Genomic DNA, 19,462 nt, shown 5'->3' with positions numbered 1-19,462 from the left:
TTGGTTTTGTTTTTTTTTTAAACCATCCCACCATTAAATTAAAAGGTTTCCTCCAAATTACATATTAAGAATTAAAATCACTATAATAACCTTAGACTTTTATTTTTTAAGAGAGAAAAGCAATTACTCCTTATAATGTTTTATTTTTTCCTACTCTCTGTAATACGGCTTTCTAGTTATACTTGGAAACTTCCAGGAAGCTAAAATTAAAGCTTAAATCATGTTAGTGGGAGTGTACACTACCCTGAAAAAAAGGAGTGGAACTTAGTTTCAGCTCCTAAACATTATGAAAGAGGTTACATATTTTAATCTGATCTAATTCCAATAATAATGGTCTTAAAAGGAATTTCAATAATGTTAATGACTATTGGTTATTGAGTACTCCAAGCTATTCTTCTTTCTGTTCTCTGAGATTAGGTTGGTATTATTCATCTTTATTTTACCTAAAAGTTAACTGAAAGTTACAGAGGTTAAGTAAAATTCGTATGTTTATAAATAAGGGGAACTAGAATCCAAACTCGAGTCTCTGACTCCAAAGCCCATGCACTGAACCACTACGTCCAACTGCTAAAATCATTAAAAGAGATGAAAAGAGCATCCTAAGCAAGGTTGGTGATGTATTTAACACATTAAATAATCTCATATTAACTCTAGTGATATTGCTGGTTTACATGTTTATTGAAATATCTCTGAGGGCGATAGTTTGGATCTTTTTAGATTAGTGAAGTCCTACTGTATGGGACATATTTGGGATTTTTTTTTTTTAGGTCCCTAAACATTCAGATATAGAAAATGATTTCTTAAATAAGCCCCTTGTATCCCACAAATAGGACACCTTTTGATACATGAGCCTTTTCTAGACTTGTCTAACTGCCCCTGTTCTGTCTCATATGGCCGTCTTTTCTCCTCTCGATTATAGAGAGGCTGAGTGTGAAAAGACTAAAAGGGAGAATGTAGCTATAGCAGACACTGAAATTGTTTGGAAATTGAGGGAGAAGTCAATGGCCTTCCTCTGCCCTTTTCAGGGAGATACAAGGCGCGGAAGAGCTTTCAGAGTTTGTGTTTTCTTAGGGGAGGGGAGGGACAGGGAGGGAGGAACTTCCCAAGGTGTGAGAAGCACAAATAGGGACCTTTCTCTTTTCTTATGGAAATACTCGAAACCCTTACAAGATTCTTCACAACAGGAAAAAATCCCTCTTGGATGGGTGAGGACAGCAGTGCTCTTTGATTCAGGGGGAGCAAATTCAAAGAAAAGCCCACAGTGCACACAGAGCTGTGTGTTGCTTCTCACACAGCAGGCAAGATATCTGCTACCAAATCCTATCTGTAAATGGAAAGCAATGGGGAGAGGGTCCTTCTGCAACCCCGTTAGGAAAAGATAACTTGTTGGATAAGTGCTATTAAAATAAGTTTTAAGAAGTAGCTTATACTATCTTGAAAAGCGAGATACTGTAAAGAAAAAAAAATTTAAGCAATGACAGAAGTGATGCATCATGTTCTCCTGTTTTGTGTTTGTTTTTCTTATGGTTAATTTCAAACATTACTGAAGTAGAAAGACAATAAAATGAACCCAACTTCAACAGTTATCAACGCACAGCCAATTTGTTACACACTCCCTACATTTCCCCTGAATATTATTTGAAACAAATACTAGAAACTATATTATTTCATCTCTGAATTTTTCAGCATGTATCTCTGAAAGATACTCTCTTTTAAACAAAACTGCAGTATTATTACCACATCTAAAAAAGTAGCAGTCATCCCTTAACATCATCAAATAGACAAAAAGTGTTCAAATTGCCAATAGTCTCACGAGTATCATACTTTTTTAACAGGTTTCTTTTTTCCCAAGCTAAGATCCTCACATTGCCATCATCTTTTTAAAAAAATCAACAGAATTCCCTCCCCACCCCCCGCCGCCATTTCTCCCCCTTGCAGCTTATTTATTGAAAAAAACACTTTTCTTTCCTTCAGAGTTTCTTTCAGTCTGGATTTTATTGATTGCATCCCTTTGGCATAGTGTAACATATTCCCCTAACTGCTGTATTTCCTAAAAACTGGACATTGCCTCCGAGGCTTGGTCAGACTCAGGTCTGGTGGGTTTTTTTATTTGTTTTGGTCAAGACTATTTCATAGTGCTTGTTCTCATGAGAAGGGACCTAATGCCTAGTTAGCTCTTTTCTGTGCTTTTAGCAGCCACTGATGTTCAATGCCAAGTCTCCCGATGTTTTTGGTTTGCTCAGCTCTTTGTTCAGTGTCCCCCAGTGAGCTGGAGCTTCTGGGCAAGGCTAAGGCTCTTAGCTTTGGACCACTAAGAATTTTCAAGGATCCATCACCCCAAAGTTAAGTTTTTTCGCAATGATTAAAAAAAAAACACATATCATTCAATTCAGTTAACAAATTTTCAGTAAATAAGTAAAATTGCTATTAAAATAAAAAACAAATGTTTAAAAAATGTAAAAGCACACTGTTCTAATTGGATGAACGAGACCATTATTTTTAGCCTCCTTTGCCATAGTCTATTTCTATTTGTTCTTTACTGGTTGTTTATTCTGTGTCGATTTCACTTTACTACTTACTTAATGCTCTTTGAGAACCAGGGTGTCTTGAATATGCAGACCTTGGATTCTTAGACTCTGGATTCTATGCAGCTGGTCTCCTGCAGGAGAACCTCAAGCAGAAGCATGCCTCTGCAGTTTACCTTGAGTCTTCCTGGTGTTCGCTCTGTATTCATATGGCTCTCTTCTGAGCTGGAGCACGTTTGCCTCCCTCTTCTCCCTTCTCTCTCCTCTCCCTACCTCCTTCCCTAACTTTCTTCTTTTTCTCTTTACTTTTTATTTAGCCAGCATGATATTCTTTTCCCCAGGTCTACTTTTAAGCCTCCTGACACTGATAAAATCTGTGTCAATGCAAAGAAATTACTTGGGAATGGTGAAATGTGAGCTTGATTCTCTGTGCCCAGAGCTATCTTTCCAAATGCGTAGACATATATTCAGTCATTTAACAAACCCTGGCAATAAGTCCCAACTATGTCCTCAGCGTGTGGGGAGAGAGACAAGTTGCAACACAGTGAAAATGCTAACAAGAATAGATGCAGAGTCCCATGTGACAACTAACAGGTGGCTCTAGGAAGGAGAACTGAGAAAGGGCTTAATCTTGGGAGGAACATTTAAACTAAGTCTTCAAAGAATATGATGAAGACAGCATATTTGTGAAAAAATAGTTAACGTACCTTTACATTGTTTTCCTTATTTTGCTGAGGTACTGAACCCAAATTCTTGGCTAACGGACCCACATGAGTTGTGTATAGCAACAACTTACCATATCAGTGTTTCCTTCGTATGTATGCAAATATGTGTAAGTTTAAAATATCATTCTCATGAGCATTCCCATCTAATTAATAGGGGGAAAAAGTAACTTTTAAGCATGGGAAGTTTCAGGGTGTGGGAGGGTTCACAGTCACCTTCCCCCACTGTAGCAGGATCCTGTCTTTCAGGTAGTAGCAAGAGAAGGTTCCCAAGATATGAACTCCTGAGTTACTGTGAAAGTCTACAGATCCACAGGTGTGCTAAGCATCTTTTGGCTGAGTAAATTAGTCTCCCATATAGATGTATTCCATTTCTTCTAATGTATATAAAATAAGTACTGTTGTTATTATAGTACAAAACTTTTTTAAAAGTATCATTGAAGGCATAGTATTAGTTCTCTGTCATTTATACTTTTATTTTTATTATTTTTTTAAAGATTTTATTTATTTGACAGAGACACAGTGAGAGAGGGAACACAAGCAGGGGGAGTGAGAGAGGGAGAAGCAGGCTTCCCGCTGAGCAGGGAGCCCGATGCGGGACTCGATCCCAGGACCCTGGGATCATGACCTGAGCCAAAGGCAGGTGCTTAACGACTGAGCCACCCAGGCGCCCCTGTCATTTATACTTTTAAACAACAGATACTAAAATAGAATTACTCTCTTGTATGCCTGGAGCTGTGAGTGCATGTTTTGCAGTTGGGAGTTCCTGGAAAATTTTTGACATTAAAAGGGGTCTTTATAAAATACATAGTGCTGATGGTCGCACAACATTGTGAATGTCTTTACTACCCTGAATTGTACCCTTAAAAGTGGTTACAATGGCAAATTTTACATCACGCATATTCTGCCATGATAAAAGAGTCTACTAAAAAATTGTTTCTAACTTACAACAAAACCCACGTGCAAATCGAGGGATCTCATATTTGAAGAAACTGGACATCGTTGGCCTAAAGCTTTTATTAATTTGGCAGATGTTTAGCCATCACCAAGCAAGGCTGTGCTCTGTAACTTTTTAAGTGTCAGAGAACCAGAGCATCCTGCATTTCTGGAGGATGTAATCTAGAGGGGACGGCACTTAGCTCATCCCTCATGCATGTGTAATCGCATAACATGATTCCACACTGTGATGTGACTTTACGCTATGGTAAGTGCTGTGAAAGGAAACGTATACAGAGCTTTGCAAGCGTGTGAGGGGTAGGGGATGGGGGCTAGTCGTGGTGTTCAGAGAAGACTCACAGAAGACTTCCCCGAGGAAGTGACAGTTGGGCTGAGATTTGAATAATGAGCGAGTATGGACAACAGTCATAAGAGGTCATTGCTTACTTTTCCATTTCAGACTTTTCTCCTTAATGGCAGGAACCACATGTTCTTCATCACTCCCCCCCCCCCGCCGCCACAGGTAGCATTGGGCATGTTGTGAGCCCCCAGTTACTGTTGAGTGGTGAATAAATAAAATGTTGAGTAGAAATGCTTATGCTGCATCTGTTCCAAGGGTGTTTGTGGGACCTGGCACCACCTGTTTTCATGTCTTTAATTTTCATATTTTTAATTTAACTGGTTTTATGAAGAACTTTGGATGACGTTATAACCTTTGCATATATAGGAAGTGCTTCACAATTTAATTGCTAAATTGTCTTTTTGTGCCATCAACTCAATCTGGTGCTTCTTTAATTGTTCTTCTGTGTTCTTGCCTACATTTTTGTATCCACTCTCCCACCATTGTGTTCTAGGTAGCATACTTTGAAGAGGAAGTGTCTGTTAGCCCTTAAGAACACAGTTTTCTCTTTATTTTAGATGAATACACATTTTGAAGCTGTATATTTTGCAAATGAGACAGAGCAATTGATTTATATGGCTCATGGTAAGACATCAGATACCCAGACTGAGCCCACCATGTGCATGCACTTCTTCAGGAAAAAAGACTCTATGGGGTGGGTAGAGGTGGGTTTCCTATCTGCCTTAGGTGTATATTATCTTTTCAGGTGGAGGAGAAGATTGGAGAAGTGAGGTAGGGAAGAGGGTCTATGTGATTGACAACATGTAAATGGAGTCTTTTGGGACATCTACATTGGCTAAAGTAAAAGTTACTGTTGTTTTTCATATATAACTTTTACATGGTTTCTCATCCTGAATCAAATTATGGATCACTATTAACTCCCATACCGAAAACAGAAAAGAAAAGGAAAACAAGGGACAGGTAAGGATAAACGGTTGTCCTTAAAATGCCCTGCTGGAAAGTCAGTTAAGTCTTCCTGATGTAAACAAAGGTGTAATGATTAGAAAAATGGTTTCTGTAGACCTTTTTCACTACCCAGATTATTTCCACAGAGATTTGGATGTGGCATAGTCAAATAACATGCCCCAAATTCCAAGTTACACATAGTAACTATTTTACCGGTAGGGTAATAGACCTTATTTTGTTTCTAAATCTAGGGACTTGGAATAGTGTATCACTTTCAACTTTTTATTATATGTCAAGTCCCAAGATAGATAATAAAATTTTCATATGAATGCCATAGTTTTTTTTTCAACTTTTTATTGTATGTCAAGTCCCAGGATAGACAGTAAAATTTTTCACATCAATTCCGTAGTTTTTATTATGTAGTTTCCATTGAGAACTCTGGGCCACTTATAGCATCAGATTTTTAAGGTTTTGGTCACAGAGGTATATGTTAAGATGAATAGTTAAGAATCGTGGTAGCAGTCAAACACTATAAAGGTCAGAATAGCTAAGGGAGAGTTTCTTATTTAAAAACTGGTACCTCGGATACCTCAATATCATAAAAGCCATCTATGAAAAACCCACAGCGAATATCATTCTCAATGGGGAAAAACTGAGAGCTTTTCCCCTAAGGTCAGGAACGCGGCAGGGATGTCCACTATCACCACTGCTATTCAACATAGTACTAGAAGTCCTAACCTCAGCAATCAGACAACAAAAAGAAATAAAAGGCATCCGAGTCAGCAGAGAAGAAGTCAAACTCTCACTCTCTGCAGATAATATTATACTTTATGTGGAAAACCCAAGAGACTCCACCCCAAAACTGCTAGAACTCATACAGGAATTCAGTAAAGTGGCAGGATATAAAATCAATGCTCAGAAATCAGTGGTATTTCTATACACCAACAAGACAGAAGAAAGAGAAATTAAGGAGTCGATCCCATTTACAATTGCACCCAAAACCATAAGATACCTAGGAATAAATCTAACCAAAGAGGCAAAGAATATGTACTCAGAAACCTATAAAATACTCATGAAAGAAATTGAGGAAGACACAAAGAAATGGAAAAATGTTCCATGCTCATGGATTGGAAGAACAAATATTGTGAAGATGTCAGTGCTACCTAGAGCAATCTACACATTTAATGCAATCCCAATAAAAATGCTGTCAACTTTTTTCAAAGAAATGGAACAAATAATCCTAAAATTTGGAACCAGAAAAGACCCCGAATAGCCAGAGGAATGTTGAAAAAGAAAAGCAAAGCTGGCAGCATCACAATTCTGGACTTCCAGCTCTATTACAAAGCTGTCATCATCAAGACAGTATGGTACCGGCACAAAAACAGACACATAGATCAATGGAACAGAATTGAGAGCCCCGAAATGGACCCTCAACTCTATGGTCAACTCATCTTTAGCAAAGCAGGAAAGAATGTCTAGTGGAAAAAAGTCTCTTCAACAAATGGTGTTGGGAAAATTGGACAGCCACATGCAGAAGAATGAAACGGGACCATTTCCTTACACCACACACAAAAATAGACTCAATGGATCAGACTAGAGAGCCCAGAAATGGACCCTCAACTCTATGGTCAACTCATCTTTGACAAAGCAGGAAAGAATGTCCAGTGGAAAAAAGACAGTCTCTTCAACAAATGGTGTTGGGAAAATTGGACAGCCACATGCAAAAGAATGAAACTGGACCGTTTCCTTACACCAGACACAAAAATAGACTCAAAATGGTTGAAAGATCTAAATGTGAGAACAAGAGTCCATCAAAATCCTAAAGGAGAACACAGGCAACAACCTCTTCGACCTCAGCTGCAGCAACTTCCTAGAAACATCACCAAAGGCAAGGGAAGCAAGGACAAAAATGAACTATTGGGACTTCATCAAGATAAAAGCTTTTGCACAGCAAAAGAAACAGTCAACAAAACCAAAAGGCAGCTGGCAGAATGGGAGAAGATATTTGCAAATGACATATCAGGTAAAGGGCTAGTATCCAAAATCTATAAAGAACTTACCAAACTCAACACCCAAAGAACCAATGATCCAATCTAGAAATGGGCAGAAGACATGAACAGACATTTTTCCAAAGAAGACATCCAAATGGCCAACAGACACATGAAAAAGTGCTCAGCATCGCTCGGCATCAGGGAAATCCAAATCAAAACCTCCATGAGATACCACCTCACACCAGTCAGAATGGCTAAAATTAACAAGTCAGGAAACGACAGATGCTGGCGGGGATGCGGAGAAAGGGGAACCCTCCTACACTGTTGGTGGGAATGCAAGCTGGTGCAGCCACTCTGGAAAACAGTATGGAGGTTCCTCAAAAAGTTGAAAATAGAGCTACCATACGATCCAGCAATTGCACTACTGGGTATTTACTCCAAAGATACAAATGTAGGAATCCAAAGGGGTATGTGCACCCCGATGTTTATAGCAGCAATGTCCACAATAGTCAAACTATGGAAAGAGCCAAGATATCCATCGACAGGTGAATGGATAAAGAAGATATGGTGTGTGTATACACACACACACACACACACACACACACACACACACACACACACAATGGAATATTATGCAGCCATCAAAAGGAATGAAATCTTGCCATTTGCAACAACATGGATGGAACTGGAGGGTATTATGCTGAGTAAAATAAGTCAGTCAGAAAAATACATGTATCATATGATCTCACTGATATGAGGAATTCTTAATCTCAGGAAACAAACTGAGGGTTGCTGGAGTGGTGGGGGGTGGGAGGGATGGGGTGGCTGGGTGATAGACATTGGGGAGGGTATGTGCTATGGTGAGCGCTGTGATTTGTGCAAGACTGTTGAATCACAGATCTGTACCTCTGAAACAAATAATGCAATATATGTTAAGAAAAAAAAAGAAGAAGAAGATGGTAGGAGGGGAAGAATGAAGGGGAGTAAATCGGAAGGGGAGACGAACCATGAGAGACAATGGACTCTGAAAAACAAACTGAGGGTTCTAGAGGGGAGGGGGGTGGGGGGATGGGTTAGCCTGGTGATGGGTATTAAAGAGGGCACGTTCTGCGTGGAGCACTGGGTGTTATGCACAAACAATGACTCATGGAACACTGCATCAAAAACTAATGATGTAATGTACGGTGATTAACATAACAATAAAAATTTAAATAAAATGTTTAAAAAAACTAATGATACAATGTATGGGAATCAACATAACATAATAAAATAAAATAAATAAATAAATAATAAAAAATTAAAAACTGATACCTCGGGCGCCTGGGTGGCTCAGTTGTTGAGCATCTGCCTTCGGCTCAGGTCATGATCCCAGGGTCCTGGGATCGAGCCCCACATCAGGCTCCCTGCTCCGCGGGAGGCCTGCTTCTCCCTCTCCCACTGCCTCTGCTTGTGTTCCCTCTCTTGCTGTGTCTGTCTCTCAAATAAATAAACAAAATCTTTTAAAAAAATAAAGTAAATAAAAACTGGTACCTCTGTCCCATCAAGGGAGAAGTAAATTAGAAAAATTATAAAAATAATGCACTTTTTTATGCTGTTTTCGAGCATCTAATAATTATTCTTTTTTTTTCCTAGGAAAAGCCATTGACAAAATCTCTACAACGTGGAGAAGATCCCCAGTTTGACCAAGTATGTAGTAATAAGTTATATACATATTATATTCTAGTTTTTATTTATTTCAAAATGCACAAAAGATAAGGGTTGGATGCTCATTATTAGCGTATTGATTAACTTCCTCAAAGAGGATACAGGGATATGATCTTAGGAACTGTGTCTTTCAGTTTTTACAATTATGGCTTAAAGCAGACATTCAGTAGAGGTCTATTGCTTTGAACTGGGAAGAATGGGAATATGTTGTAATAATACAAATAGGCCCTCAATTGATCGTTTCCTAAATCTTTGTATATCAGAATTAAAGAAACTAAGAAAAGATAAAGGAACTTCTATTCCAAAATTTAGTAGAGCTTATTATGTTTTCATCCAGCTCTTTTGTGAATGCCCATTCTTTGCTTGACACACTGCTACAAAATACAAAATTGACCAGTTTTAGTCCTTCAAAAATTCACAATATTGTGAGAGAAAAATCACTTAAACAATAATTACAAGACAGTATAGTAACTTAGAGTCTAACAGAGAATATGATACATGAAAAAAAAAACAATTTAAGGCAGGATAAATACAAAGAAAGTCTTTTGAAAGTAGATTGGGACTAGTAAAAGGGCATCCTGCTCTCAACAGCAGGTAATAAACATAGGAAATCAGGATCTGATAGATCCTGGCTCAGTAACTATAGGCTCTACGTATGTTTAAGAATGATGGGTAACAGGGCATCAGGGGAAGTGAGAGATGTGTTTGTGGTGTTTCCTGAACTTACGCAGTTAACGACAGAGAAGACAGCATGTTCTCCTTCAAAAACCTCGCTTGGAACCAGTGGTAGAGACAAAGTACTGCTGGATGCACCACCGTCTGATCTAATATGGTGGGGGTTTTCTTGTCTTATGGAGAACACACAGAGATGCACTTTCAGCAGGGCTTTGAAACTGACTTTTATATGGAATCAGAAGGAAAGTTCTCCGGCTGTTAAAGTCCAGACTTCTTCGGTCCAAAACTGTAAGGACTGGGGGCGCCTGGGTGGCTCAGTCGGTTGAGCGTCTGCCTTCGGCTCAGGTCATGATCCCAGGGTCCTGGGATCGAGTCCCGCATCGGGCTCCCTGCTCAGTGGGGAGCCTGCTTCTCTCTCCCTCTGCCACTCCCCCCTTGCTTGTGCTCTCTCTTGTGTTCTCTCTCTCAAATAAATAAATAAAATCTTTAAAAAAAAGAGTGTAAATATTTATTGTCCATCATCCATAATTGTCCACTCGATTTTATGTTGTCTGTATTCTCTCCTAGATACTTCCTAGGATATCACTGTCCTTCCCTCAAAAACAAAATTTATTTTTCTCCAGCTTAATGTATATCTTCCTTTATTCTCTGGGAAAATAATAATTGTAAATTTTAACATTGCATAAAATAGTGATCCCAAATGATTTGGCTTAAACACAATTTCCCACTTCTTATTCAGCCCTCTGTTTTTGCATTTCAGCATTGTGGGAGAGGGACAGCCTTTGGAATTAGACAGACCAGGTTTAAATCCCGACTTTGCCACTTTAATTAGCTATAATACTTTTAACCTTGTTGCCCAGAATGTTGAAATGCAGAATCTCCGCCCTGCCCCAGATCTTACTGAATCAGATTCTGCAGCTTAAGGGGATCCGCAGGTGACCCACGCACACAGTAAAGCTTGAGCAGCACTGCTCCGTAACAGGTCTCCCTGTATTAAGGACACTTTGCAAGTGAATCGGTAGTAAAATGGCCACTGAGAACTTTCAAATAAGGCACATAAGATTATCCGCTCATCATTAAATCATAAATTTACACATGAACTAGGAGAGAAGGCAACCTACAAAGTCTGTTTCACTTTAAAGAGATAGCAAGACTCCCGGGCCATGAGGAAACTTGATGGAAATTGGTTCACCTCTGCCCGTTTACTGTTTTGCCAGCAAATTATAACAATCAAGGTTCCACTGGCAATGCCATGGATGTATCAAGCTTTCTTAGTCTTTTGATATTAAACATTCAAATTATATAATTCCCCTTGTTCTAATAGCAAGCAGTAGGATTTTAATTTGGATTTCCACAGAGGTCCATCTCTGCGAAAAGAACATGCTGGTGATGCCACCTTGTGTGGTGTAGATGATCGTGGGAGCAGTAGTAACAGTAGAAGTGGTATGCATGTAGTACTTACCAGAGGATAGGCACTATGCTAAATACATCCTTTGAGTAGTATGCAGCTGGTCCCTGTTTAGAGAATATTTTTTTATCAGTTTCTTCCTTTTAAATGTCACTGGCATGAATGATAGACTAGAGAGAACTGAGCTTCTGCACTTTCAGTGCCTGATCCCGGGTGGTCCTGTTTACTCCTCCACTTAACAAGCCCATGATTCATTTTTCTCTTGCTAGAAATAGAAGCAAAAAAAAAAGAAAAACATAATACTTTATAATTTATGAAGCCCTTTCTCATGCATGATCTCAGCTGACATCACTCACTGCTTCCAACAACCCCAAGAAGAAGCCATCATCATCATCATCATCATCTCTATAGTACATTTCATGGGAATGAGTCTCAGACAGCTTGCCCAACACTATATGACTAAAGCCTGAAGGAGCCAAGACTGGCATCCATTTGTTCAGACTACAAAGCCAGTGCTTTTTACTCTATAACATGCTTCTATATCTAAAAACTAAGGTGGCGAAAATTTAGAGAGGAGTTTTCAACAGGTAAGGGATCTCAGATCCTGTATCAGTTAATATTAGGTTTGGCTGCAAATGACACATAAAATAACAGCAACTTGAATAAGATATTTTTTTCTCTCTCACATTCAAGAAATACAAAGAAAATCGGTCTAGTATCTTTATATTATTTTTATTGTCTTGTGTATGGCTCATCTCATAGTCCAGTTTGGCTTCTAGAACTCAGCCATTAAGTCTGTATTCCAAGCAGCAGGGAGGAGAAATAGAAAAAGAATTATGGGCAAAAAAATAAAAAGCAGAACGTCTCAACATTGCACACACCACTTCTGCTCATACTCAGTTGGCAAGATCTTAATCACATAGCCACATATAGCTGTAGGAAAGATTGGGAAATTTTATTTTGAGCAATCATTTGTCCATCTAAAAATCAGGGATTTTATTGGGGCACCTGGGTGGTTCAGTCGGTTAAGCGTCCAACTCTTGATCTCAGCTCACGTCTTGATCTCAGGGTTGTGAGTTCAAGCCCCGCGTTGGACTCCCCACTGGGCATGGAGCCTACTTAAAAAAAAAAAAATCAGGTATTTGATAACTAAGGAAGAAGAATAGACTAGATATTAGGTATTACCTATCTTTCCTAGATATCATATAGTAGAGTTTTTACCAAATGCCCAATAAAGAATACTGTTTATACTGTTTACAGTTCTGTATACCTCTTGTTTTCACTGTGGAATATTCCTAGAATTTGTCAGTTTTACAGTTTGAATTTTAAGATATGCATATTTAGGGGTTAAAGCTTTATGTTTTCTTAGGTTTTCTTTTATATGCTTTATATATAATTAACTATTGGCTTCATATCTCTTAATTTAATCTGGTTATAATCTAGCCCTGTATAGGTTAAGCCTGGGGAAAAAGTCCTTTTGCTTCATAAATAACAAGATGTCTAAACAGGATTGCTTTTTTTAAGTTCAGTATTAGTGGAAGAAAAATCATACTAGTAACTGCTTTACACATTGGAGAGCTTGGAATTTATACCCTCATTCCCAGAATTTCACTTTTTACAAATTTCACAAATTCATGAACTTGACCCATTCTTATACAGCACCTACTGTGTGGCAACCATGTAACAAGCATTATGCTAGCTGGTGGAAATAAAGATGAAGGAAACATGGTGCCTGCACTGGGGGGCCCCCCAATTATGGGTGAGACAAAGAAGAAATATGATCAAATTATAACCTAGGCTACTAAGTAAGCTCACCGTGGAAGGACCAAGTATCATGTGAGCCCCAGGACAGCAAGCTTTGCCCTCTACTAGGGAGCTAGTGATGGTTTCAGTCCCTGCTAGTGAGAGAGTCATACCAGTAATGAGAATTAATAAAGGTGGAAGAGATTTCCAACAGCATTTTGGAAATGTGTACTGCCACCAATTTATTTTAAATACCTAAATTACCTGTCAGGGCTTCGAGTAGAATGAGTGAAAAATTGTCCTAGTGGTAAAGTTCTTTATTTTAGCAAATATTTATCAAAAGTGTGTGTGTCTGTGTGTGTGTGTGTGTGAAAAAATGTGTGTGTGTGTGTGTGTTTACCTGTACATACACACAAAGCTGTGTATGGGACAGAGCTGTAAGGATGTGGTCCCTGCACTCCAGGAGCTTCAGATCTGGAAGAGTTTAAGGCAGTGCACAAACAGCTCTGACGGGGGCCCGTGTGTGTCAGAAATGCCACATGGATGGTGCAACAGTAAACACTGTGAGATTTCAGGGAACAGAAGACATACACTTCAGGGCCAGATGGCTAGAGAAATCTTTCTAGAAGAGGACATAGTTTATCAGGTGTCTAAAACAATTGAAGCAATAGGATTTTACTGGGTGTTGATGGTAAAGAGGATAGGAAATGTGCAAAGGCCCTGAACAGAAAAAATGACATTTTAAGTTATCTTTGGGGACTGATGAATGGATCTGTTAGTTGAGACAGAAGATGTGTATTGTTAAAAGATAATATTCAAAAAGAGTCGACATTGTGACTCTCATAGAAATATAAAATGAACACAGGTGAGAGATTAAAACTCATGTTTAATGAGGAAGTTACAACCAGTTCAGAAGAGAACCCCGAAATGGACCCATTTATAAGTCAGGAACTTTGAAATGAATGCACAATCAGAGGCAAAACTGGCTTTTTCCAACAGTGGGAGAGTGAAGTCAGTTGAACCTTCACTGGGCACAGTGTTTTTTTCTGTCTGTAGACAAGAATCCTTGGCATTGCTATCAGTAGTCTATCATATGCACAATTTTAAAATAGCTCAAAGGCATTAAAAGGTGCATAGCTCCCTCAGACTGCAATTAGATAACCCCTAGAGAGGTGAGCTCTGAGCGATGCATAGTTTTCTACTGAGACACAAAATTTTCCTATTGGCTGGGAGTGTTAGGGAAGAGACCAGGTAGGAAAGGATCAGACTGTGGGAGACGTTAATGGCAGTGGGGGGACCTTTATCTCAGATATACCAGGATCAATTTGATCAAAGTAGGAACTTGGTGTCAACCCCGAGGTAGCAGGGTTCATGAATGAAGAGATCCTTGTAGTGTGGAGGCATTTGGGGAGTTTGGGTGTTGATAAAGATTTGAGACTGAAAGGGTCCAAACTAAAACGGAGACAATGGAACTAGAAAGAATAATCGTATGTAAAATTGTATAAGAAGAATCAATATTGGTTGAGAGAAGGAGAAACAAAAAGTAACTATGGTTTTCAACCATGGTTTGGAACCATTTCTATTCAATTCAGCAAACACGGAGTGGCCAAGTATACTATACCTGTGCAAGGTTCTGGGGTTATAAAAACAGTAAGATAGAGTTCCTGCCCTCGGGGAATTCTCAATCCCAGGAACAAGGCAGAGATCCCAACAAGTAACAGCACAGCATGAATGCTATACCCGAGGTCCATTTCAAGTGCTTTGGGAACTCGGGCAAGGGAGCAGTTAATGACGCCCGGAAGGTGGACTGCTTCTATGTCACAGAAGCAGTCAGGGCCCAGTGGCATTTTAAAGACATCTGTTATCCAGGGGAAATGGGTTGGATCATGACAGGCAGAAGGGTCTGTGTGGACAGAGAAGTTGCGCTGTGAGGAGCAGAGTATGGAGGAGTGACTGGGTCTGAAGTGGGACAGGCACACGGGGGCCCAAGGACACCGCAAAGTCTGGACTCTTTCTGATGGATGAGAAGCGCTTCCAACAGAGAAACGCTGGGCTTGATGAGAGGTTATAAATCATTTTACACGTACTGAATTTTCAGAGAGGGTAAGATATCTCAGGAGAAATAACCGGGGCTCATTCATTTATGGGGTCGCTCAACAGACACCAAAGGATTAGAGACCAGAGCAAATGGGTGGAGAATATCCTAGGGAAGCAGAGTTTAGGATCAGGAAGTGAGATCCACAGAAGGATGTCCAGAAAAAAATGGTGGCCAAAAAAATTGGAAGAAGCCTCAGAAGAAGATGCAGCTTTGCGGGGCAGGGATGGGCCATGATGGCAGCCGGGCAGAGACCCTCACAGAGGAATGAGAGATCAGCAGTTAGTTGCTCACTGGAAACCAGCTTTGAGAAAGCCTTTGGCTTCAGTGCTATTGGTTGGCATGTAGAATACAGTTTCATAGTCGATAGATTTATATTAAATAGTTTAAGCATTTATGCTAGGTTATGCTGGCTGATTATGACTGGCTGTAATACTTCAATGGAAAAGCAGTGTACCAGACAGAACACAATCATGGTACTGGTGATGAGTTTCCTATCTGTGGTCTGTGGCGGGGGGGGGGGGTCCTATGAATGGAGGCCAGGGTGAGCTCCCCGTTTTAACTTCAAGTGACTTTCCTGTTATCAGAGTTTACAGATATCCTTTTTAAATATAAAGTCCAAGGCATTTTATTTTGGATTCTCGGGTGCAACAGTAGCTAACCTGTGGTGAGCATGGACATGGGTAAACGGGGACCAGATGCAGCTGAAATACCGCATTAACCCATTTTAAATAGGGAAAACCAGTATTCCACAGTAAGCCTCACCTAGGGAAGTGTGTAACCCTCACCTGGTGAAGGAGGTACTGATACTCACTCGATACATTTACTCACAGAGATGAAAATTGTGGCTGTTGAATAAAGGAATCACCGAATCCTTATCATTTCATATACCTGCCAGCTACCTGTGCTCTCTTGCTTTTTTTACATGTGCTTTCTTGTCAAGTTTGTCTGCCCTTGGTTTTAGACTTTTGCTTCTGTGTAATAATGACCCGAACATGCAGTAAAGTCACATGACACCAACATTTGTATGCTGCATGCTGTTTTCTATTTGAAGTATTGCTCCGACTTTGTCTCTGGAAACAGTCACATACAGTAAGGGCAAGTTATTTCCTCTTGGTGTAGTAAAGTATGATTACTCCCCAAAGGAGCTGGTGCCAGAACAACCAGAACTAGACTCCAAATCCTTACTTTCACAGGCGAATTGTCTTACTGTGCTTCAGCACTGCGTAAGTAACCATATGGGAGATGAGAGAGAGTCTAGGTTAAGTAAGATGGGCAGCATCAGCGAATCCTGAGGAGGAAAGCATTTCAAGGAGAACCTAAGAAAGAGTGTCATTTGCTCAGGAGACTTGAGGGGGAATGAACAGAAAGGCGTGTTGGTTGGCCAGTGGGTTTGCCGTTTCTGATGTTTTCTGCAAAGGTTACCGGTAGTGTGGCAAGAGCAGAAATCGGGTGTCAGAGAAGAAGAAGTGAGGCAGGGAGAGGAAACATCACCAATGCTGGGCTGATTGAGAGTTTGACCAGAAGAAGGGTGGGTCCTCAGCTGAGGGAGGGGAGAGCAGAATCCAATGAGACCCTTGTGTGTTTTACAGAACCCTCTTGTGCTGAATGAAATACAAGAGCTTAGCACTGTGCCTTTCTGCCAGTGGTTGTGTCCATTTTTCATTTACATTTGGGCTCGGTGTTTTCAGGTGGTTGCGATTCCTGAGAGACTGATGTGTATATAAGTTGGGCTCACAATTATTGGTTTTATTCAACCTATTGATTCTGGTTCTGGGATAGTGTCCTTCCCCAGAGTGAGCTGTTGCCTGCAGCAAACCCAGGGAGCCCGTGCTCCCCACCTTTCTCTTATGGCGCTAATGTAGGACAGGCATTGCTCAGACCCCTCAACAAGGAAGCCTTTGCAAGGCCTCGTGTTTGCTTCAGCTGGAGCCAGAAAGGTGTGGGAACTCAAACCAAGCTACCAGGGTTATAATGGAGGCCCTGGTATCTTTGTGCTTGGATAAGAGCTAGGTGGGTCTTTCTCTTTTTCTTTTCCTTTCTTTCCTTTCCTTTTCTTTTCTGTCTTTTCTTCTTTCTTTCTTTCTTTCTTTCTTTCTTTCTTTCTTTCTTTCTTTCTTTCTTTCTTTCTTTTTCTCTTTCTTTCTTTCTCTCTTTCTTTCTCTCTTTCTCTCTTTCTCTCTCTCTTTCTCTCTTTCTTTCTCTCTTTCTTTCTCTCTTTCTTCCTTCCTTCCTGCCTGCCTGCCTTTCTTCCTTGCTTTCTTTCTTTTTCTTTTTTTTACAATATCAGCTCTGATAAGTAAAATTCCAACAATAATTTCTATCATTTGTTCTGTCATTAACTTAGCCTATGATCCTCTCAAAGTCAAAATTTTTTATGTCTGGGCTTCAGTTTCAGTATTTAGAAATGGAAGAGGAAAATAGAAATAGACATTTTTAAAGGTCTGTTATGTGCCCCACACTTTATAATATCTCATTTACTCTTCAGAAAAAACCCAGTGAGGTAAATATTCTTCAGTCCCGTTTTACAGCTGGAAACACAGAGCCTCAGAGAAGTGGACATGCCCAAGCTCACGCGGCCTATAAAGGACAGAGCTGTAACTTGAACTCAGGACCATCTGATCTTCCCAGTGCACTAGTGAAATTATGAAAACGTGGCTTGTGAATGATCAGTCCTCACATAGGGGGTGCTGAGAACATTATTTAAGTTGCAGCTTATTTGCAATTCAGTGTGACATATTCTTTACTAGTGTCATCTCTATAAATTCCAGATACTTTGCTCAGGCATTCTGAGTAAGTGGGGTTTTCCTCTAGATGTTAAATATTTACATACTTTTGTAGCACCTCAGTTTCTTAATATGTTAAAAATGCCATCTATAAACAGGAAACACATGGTAAAATAAATCCATACCTCTCTAATAGAACGAAAATAACTTTTTACCATCTTGGGTAGCAATAATTTTTCTGGAAAGGAAGCAGATGAAATTTTAGGGCTTCAACACTGATGCTAATGCTACAGTTCAGTCAAAATCTATTTAAAATGTATAAATGAAAAATATAAGCAATCAAGAGTAAAACCAAATTAACTGGCATTGGATTCATATTAGTGTTACTCAGTGTTCAATTATTCTCCAGTGGAACAATGCATTCTATAAAATGAACTAAGATATTAAAATCAAATAATATAGATCTTTTCCTAATTTGCAGGAAAAATAGATTTAATATATAGATTTATATAATTTTAAGTTTTTGTAAGAAATTCTTCTTAATCCTTTGGTATCTGTCACCACTGATTGAATGCTAGATTATCTAGCACTAGTACGATATATGATCAAGTAAAAAACATTGCACTTGAATTATTGTAATAAATCAGCATTTTGTGGTATTACTAAGACTGTACCCTGAAGCCCAGGTACTTGGCCATCTGAACTAGTTTGAGAAATTAAACTATCAGTGGGCGCCTGGGTGGCTCAGTTGGTTAAGCAACTGCCTTCGGCTCAGGTCATGATCCCGGAGTCCTGGGATCGAGTCCCACATCAGGCTCCCGGCTCAGCGGGGAGCCTGCTTCTCCCTCTGACCTTCTCCCCTCTCATACTGTTTCTCTCTCTCTCTCTCTCAAATAAATAAATAAAATCTTAAAAAAAAAAATTAAACTATCAGTGAAGTTGGTTTAAAATTTATTCACGAAATGCACCACTCAGGAGAAGTCAGCCTTATTGCTGTAAGATATGGAGTGACTCCACTGAGTAATTATTCAAATATTTATGTAAAGTTTCCTTCTTTGCATTCAGCAAGTATAATAAAATGCTTATGAAGAATTAATATCTTACCTACAGCATAATGGACAGTCTCTTTTAGCCTATTTATACATAAAATGCCAAAATAAACGTCAAGAAACATTTGCAAAGTACATTTAGTATCCCCTTCTACCCCCCCAAAAAGAAAACACCGGTATGAAATGGTTATGTGATTCTGTGCACTTCCATCTCCTCAAGCTGCACAGTACCTAGCTCATCTATGATGGAAGAATATGATCATTTAAATGCAACAAGAACATCTTTGTAAAGGGGCCTGCCCCCTTTCAACAGCAGCACAGAGCTAGAATTCATCTCACCATTGGCTCTGCTTCCCGTAAATGAAGGAGTTGAGTAACCAAGAAGCCAGCTAGACCTTCCTCCCTTCCTGAGCTTTGAGGGCCAGGTCTTTGCAAATTCCACCCTTCCTTCCTGAAAGCCTGGACTCAAAAGGGCTATAACCGAGAGATGGAAAAAACACACACATCCACCCCATCCTGACCTTTCATCTCTTCTAAGATGGTCTCAGTGTATTTGCCGTGGAAAGTATGTCCAGTAGATAT

At 39.6% G+C, this 19,462-nt stretch overlaps 1 protein-coding gene across 5 annotated transcripts in view; it reads left to right on the top strand.

Moving 5' to 3' along the window:
* The window catches only part of FRY (FRY microtubule binding protein), a 447,087-nt gene that overhangs the window by 243,067 nt on the left and 184,558 nt on the right, over positions 1–19,462 (top strand). For all 5 annotated transcript variants that reach the window (XM_027589569.2, XM_027589564.2, XM_027589563.2 and 2 more), the window contains one exon: positions 9,113–9,166. In XM_027589569.2, the coding sequence (XP_027445370.1) occupies positions 9,113–9,166 (54 nt within the window). The remainder of the gene's footprint in view (positions 1–9,112; positions 9,167–19,462) is intronic.

The sequence above is a fragment of the Zalophus californianus genome, chromosome 3 (genome assembly GCF_009762305.2).
Source record: "Zalophus californianus isolate mZalCal1 chromosome 3, mZalCal1.pri.v2, whole genome shotgun sequence".
Classification (NCBI taxonomy): Eukaryota; Metazoa; Chordata; class Mammalia; order Carnivora; family Otariidae; genus Zalophus; species Zalophus californianus.
This window is presented reverse-complemented; position numbering and strand designations above follow the sequence as displayed.